General features: G+C 39.3%; 1 protein-coding gene across 1 annotated transcript; it reads right to left on the reverse strand.

The window, feature by feature from the left end:
- Positions 1 to 14: 14 nt before the first annotated feature.
- On the reverse strand, positions 15 to 4,501 carry LOC121965770 (2-oxoglutarate dehydrogenase, mitochondrial-like; the record flags this gene model as incomplete). The annotated part of the gene is made up of 7 exons (XM_042515894.1): positions 15 to 118; positions 225 to 327; positions 1,016 to 1,168; positions 2,432 to 2,611; positions 3,801 to 3,929; positions 4,012 to 4,191; positions 4,411 to 4,501. Coding segments are annotated over 7 exons (940 nt in total), but the record flags the coding sequence as incomplete, so codon positions are not given.
- Positions 4,502 to 4,638: the final 137 nt, after the last annotated feature.

The following is a 4,638-nucleotide window of genomic DNA, read 5'->3' on the forward strand; positions in this document are numbered from 1 at the left end:
GTAAAGTCCTCCACAGGGACAGAGGCGGCAATGTTTCCAATGTGGCCGAGCTCTTCTTCACTGATGCCAGTAGAAGGGCAGTTCATGGTTTTGGGCTGTCCCTCCAACGTGAAAAACTCTGCAGACAGACACATAGAGATGTTACAGTTCATACACGCAAAAAACCCCCAAACAAAAACAGAATACATACTGTGATAAATATACGGAAAGATAGGACTCCATACCGGGCCATGGTGAGTCCAGCCAGTGTTTGATGTGAAGGATCTTCTCGTCTTTGGAGCGAGCGTAAGCGTCCTCACAGATTTTATCGTACCTTGCTATTTCCTCCTGAAACAGATGCAAAACTTCAGAGTTCCTGTCTCCAAAGTAGCGACTCTGCCTTTTGCAACTGCTTCACCAGCGGTCTGTTTAGGATGCCCAACATATAATACTAACAATAATGGTAATAAAAGCAGGGGTTAGCAGGTTTTTGTGCAGTTGCAATGAGGATTTAGTGCCAAGTTTGCCGAAAATTAGAAGAAGAAGAAGAAAAATAACAACTTTTACATTCACAAAAGTGTAGGATTACATAAGAGTGTACTTCTTTTTTGTCTGCACTTTTGCCATTTCTTAATGAATTTTATTTCAAAATGTTCAAATGATGTCATAATTAATTTGACCTTTTAGATCTTATCTCTTTACTCTTTAATTTTGAATCTGTATCCTTTATTATGTTTTATATTTCATTGCTCCGTTATGTCTCACAGAGCAGAGACGTCTGTCAAGAACAGTTTTCTCCTCGCTGGCAATGAAATGTGTATTTTCGTGTATCAGTTTGCAGAATCAATGAAGCTTTTTTCCTTTAATATAAAATGCTGCCTCCAGTTACAATCAGCCCCGTGAGACTGAGAATGCTCCCGAGGTAAATTTGACACAGAGGCTTTTTTGAAGAGCCAAAATACAGAATATAACTGTTAAAAAGTGCAGTTTTTCATGTCTGATAAGCAGTAATCTGCAGCAGTGCGGGTTGCTTTACCTCGTACGCCTGCGCCGTCACGACTCCCTCTGCGATTAGTTTTTCAGCAAACTTCTGCAGGACGCCTTTTTGCTTCTTGATCTGCTTGTACATCAGCGGCTGGGTGAACATGGGCTCGTCCATCTCGTTGTGGCCGTTACGTCTGTAGCACACCTGAATGGTAAGAAGCAAACGTTTAGGCGTGCTTTTCTCTCTTGCTAAACAACCAAGTGTCCATGTTTTATTTCTTTAAAAAGGACCATGCACAGTTTAACACATAAATGTTACCATCTGATGCACCAGATTACAGTTTAGAGCTAATTAGGGCCTGAGCACGAACCATGCAGGGATCCTCTGGGAAGGCAAGGATTTATTATTTTTGGAGTCCTGAATATACCCAAAAACTCATGAAAAGAGGTAAGCTCCTCCAGCCTGGCGAAGAATTTCGTATTTTGGTGGTTTTGGAAATGGGCGTGGCAAAATGGCTCCACAGCGCCCCCCTACGTGTCACTCCAATGCCCAGTTTAACCTACATTTATGAAAATCGGTACACTTACGTATCATGCCCAGAACCACAAAAAAGCCTCTTGGACCCACCCCCAAAACCCGACAGGAAGTTGGGCATTTTGAATTTTGTGTTGAGTTTTGGCGATTTTGGGCCTCGTACTTTTGCAAACTTGTCCTACAGGATTAATCACATAGACTTCAAATTGGATGTGTCCAATCTTAACCCCTTCATGATTAAAAGTTATCAAAGGTCCGTGCAAAACAGTTTGCCCATGGCAGGGCGTACAATGGAAATACACAAAGTCCGCCATTGTGGATGTTGTGTATCTGGCGCTACTGTTGCTTGGAAACCAGAGACGTATTCGGAGGCGTGTATAGTGACGTAATGACGTGGCTCTGGTACCTGTGGAAGATCAAACTGGTTCTTAAGAGGTTCCTATGTGAAACCAGCTCTGAACCAGCACCAGGTTCAGTTTGATGGATAAGAGGTGGGTTTCCCACATTAGCCCAAATTTACAGTTTGATTTTAAGCTGCTGAAAATGGGAGTTTTTCATTACTTTAAATTGTAACTTCTTTGGTTTCACTCACAGAAACCTCCCCGTCTCTCTGAATCAAACAGAGAAAGGTTTGGACTTGCAGTTGACATCTTTAAATCAAATTAAAAACACAGTTTGTCCTCCGGGGCGGATTCACAAACACACCCCCTCTTTCAAACTCTTCCCTTAAAGCTTGTTGCTCAACTTCCCCGACCTGTCAGCTCTCTCTCTTTGATTTCTAACAAGCTCATACAGTAACTGACAGTCGATGATTAATGTCTTGATATTCAACATTTTTCCCGTCTGGGATTCACCCTAAAAACCCGTGAACCTTCATTTCAGCGGAGGAAACCACCTGCATATCATGAGAGAGTACACCACGTACAAACTCACCAGGTCTACAACGACATCTTTATGGAAGGTGTTCCTCCATTCGGCCGCCACTTTACACACGTACATCACGGCCTCCGGGTCGTCCGCATTAACGTGGAAGATGGGAGCGTTGACGACTCGAGCGACATCTGTGGGATAAGGAGATGAACGTGCCATCCTGGGATCTGTGGTGAAACCAATCTGTGTGGATGAGAGCATTTATTACTGTATTTGACAGTTATTTTTAAATAGTTTTAGGGTTAATAAACATTTTTAAAAATATGGCTGCACTTATTCTTCACTTTTAATAAAAACGTTTTCTTTTGTTTCTTTTTTTTTAAATGTAGGTCCTTTTTTCCTAAGATTTTTGGTATATATACATTTTTTTAAAAAAAATTTTGGCTATTTTTTTAAAAAATCCTTAAAACCATTGGCTTATTTTAAAGAAAACATTTTGGCAATCTTTAAACTTTTATGGCAATATTTGAAGAAAATGTTTTGACTTTTTTTTATTTAAAAACTGTTGACTATTTTTAGAGAAAACATTTTGGCGTTTTTTTTTTCTTTTTTTAATTTTTGGCAACTTTTGAAGAAAACCTTGGGTACCTTTTTTTTGGGGGGGGGGTGTTGAAGAAAATATTTTTATTATTATTGTCTTTTTTTCTTTAAAAAACCTTTGGCTACTTTTTAAAGAAAAACAAATCAGCCATTTATTTTTGAAGAAAACTTGGGCAACCTTTTAAAAAAATTATTTTCCAATTTTTGAAGAAAATATTTTGGCTTTTTTATTTTGATGATTTTAAAGAAAACATTATGGCAATTTAAAAAAAAGAAATTAGCAAGTTTTGAAGAAACACTTGGGCAACTATTTTTTTAAAATTGTTGATATATTTTGCCAATCGTAGCCATAAAAACAGAAATTATCATAGATTTTCAAATTTCAAAAACATCATGTGTTATTACACGGGTTTGTGAAACAGATTTCCATGACTTTTACAAAACCTTCGGGATATATCAAGTTTTCCAAAACTTTTGAGGCCTGGAAATTGCTATTTGCAAATTCCATGACTTTTCCTGGTTTTTCATGACTGTACGAGTCCTGTTGTTTACTCAGCTAACCAGTGAATCACAAACCATCAAAATCTGCTCTCTCATTTTCATTTTATGTTGTGCACTCAATCTGTTTTCAGTCAAATCCAAAATAACGTAAAGAAAGGATGAAATGAGGGAGCAGTTTGCTGTTTTTATGATTTAGCTTGTCATCAGTGCTTCAAGAAAACAATATTTCCTCACGCAAAACTGGTTTTATGTTAAATATATTCAATTTAGGTAAACTCTTCCGCTTCAAAATCACAGAATAAAGCTGATAGACGAGTCTAGTGGAGCGTACCTGGTTGTTGACGACCACGTGTACGGTGCCGTGCGTGGTGTAGGACGGCAGGTCAGACAGGTGGAACGTCTCGTACACGATTCCCTGCCCTGCAAACGCAGCATCACCGTGAAGCAGAATAGACATCACCTGTGAAATCATTCGTCACGTTACAAACTTGTTACCAACACGAGCACGAATGCTTTTTTCTTTCATATAAAGCTCTGCGTACTCTCTTGCCCTCCGTGTCTCCACAGTAAAACTGCTCCGCCTTGGTTTTTCCCTGCACCACCGGGTCCACCGCCTCCAGGTGGGACGGGTTCGCCATGAGCGACATGGTGATTTCCCGGTCGCTGACCCGGTTCATCCTCTTGTGATACATCCCCAAATGGTACTTCACATCACCAGAACCCTGAAAAAAATCAGAAAGAAAAATAAATGCCTAAATTTACAAAATGTTGAGCAATTATTTAACTGATATTTTAATTTTAATGGGCATTTTTTCAAAATTTCTAAAATGTAATAAACTAAACTAATAACAACTAAATTACAAAAAAAACAACAGATTGACTGGAAAAGAAAATAATTGGTTTGCAGCTACTGTTCTGTTCTCAAAAATCAAGGTGTGAACCTCGTCAGCGGCCTCTAGTTTGGAGTCGAACTGGCAGAAGATTTGGTCCAGCTCCTTCCGGATCACGTTAGCCAGCACGTTCAGCCTCCCTCTGAAGACGGAGAAAAACACATCAGGAATGAACGATAAAAGACACAAACTGGCACATTTTACACACTTTTCATTCCTCATTTTTTGATAACTGTGTGTGTTGATGCATGTGTCCTAAATGTAGTCCAGATTGTGTAT

Source organism: Plectropomus leopardus, unplaced genomic scaffold (assembly GCF_008729295.1).
Source record: "Plectropomus leopardus isolate mb unplaced genomic scaffold, YSFRI_Pleo_2.0 unplaced_scaffold21583, whole genome shotgun sequence".
In the NCBI taxonomy this organism is placed as follows: Eukaryota; Metazoa; Chordata; class Actinopteri; order Perciformes; family Serranidae; genus Plectropomus; species Plectropomus leopardus.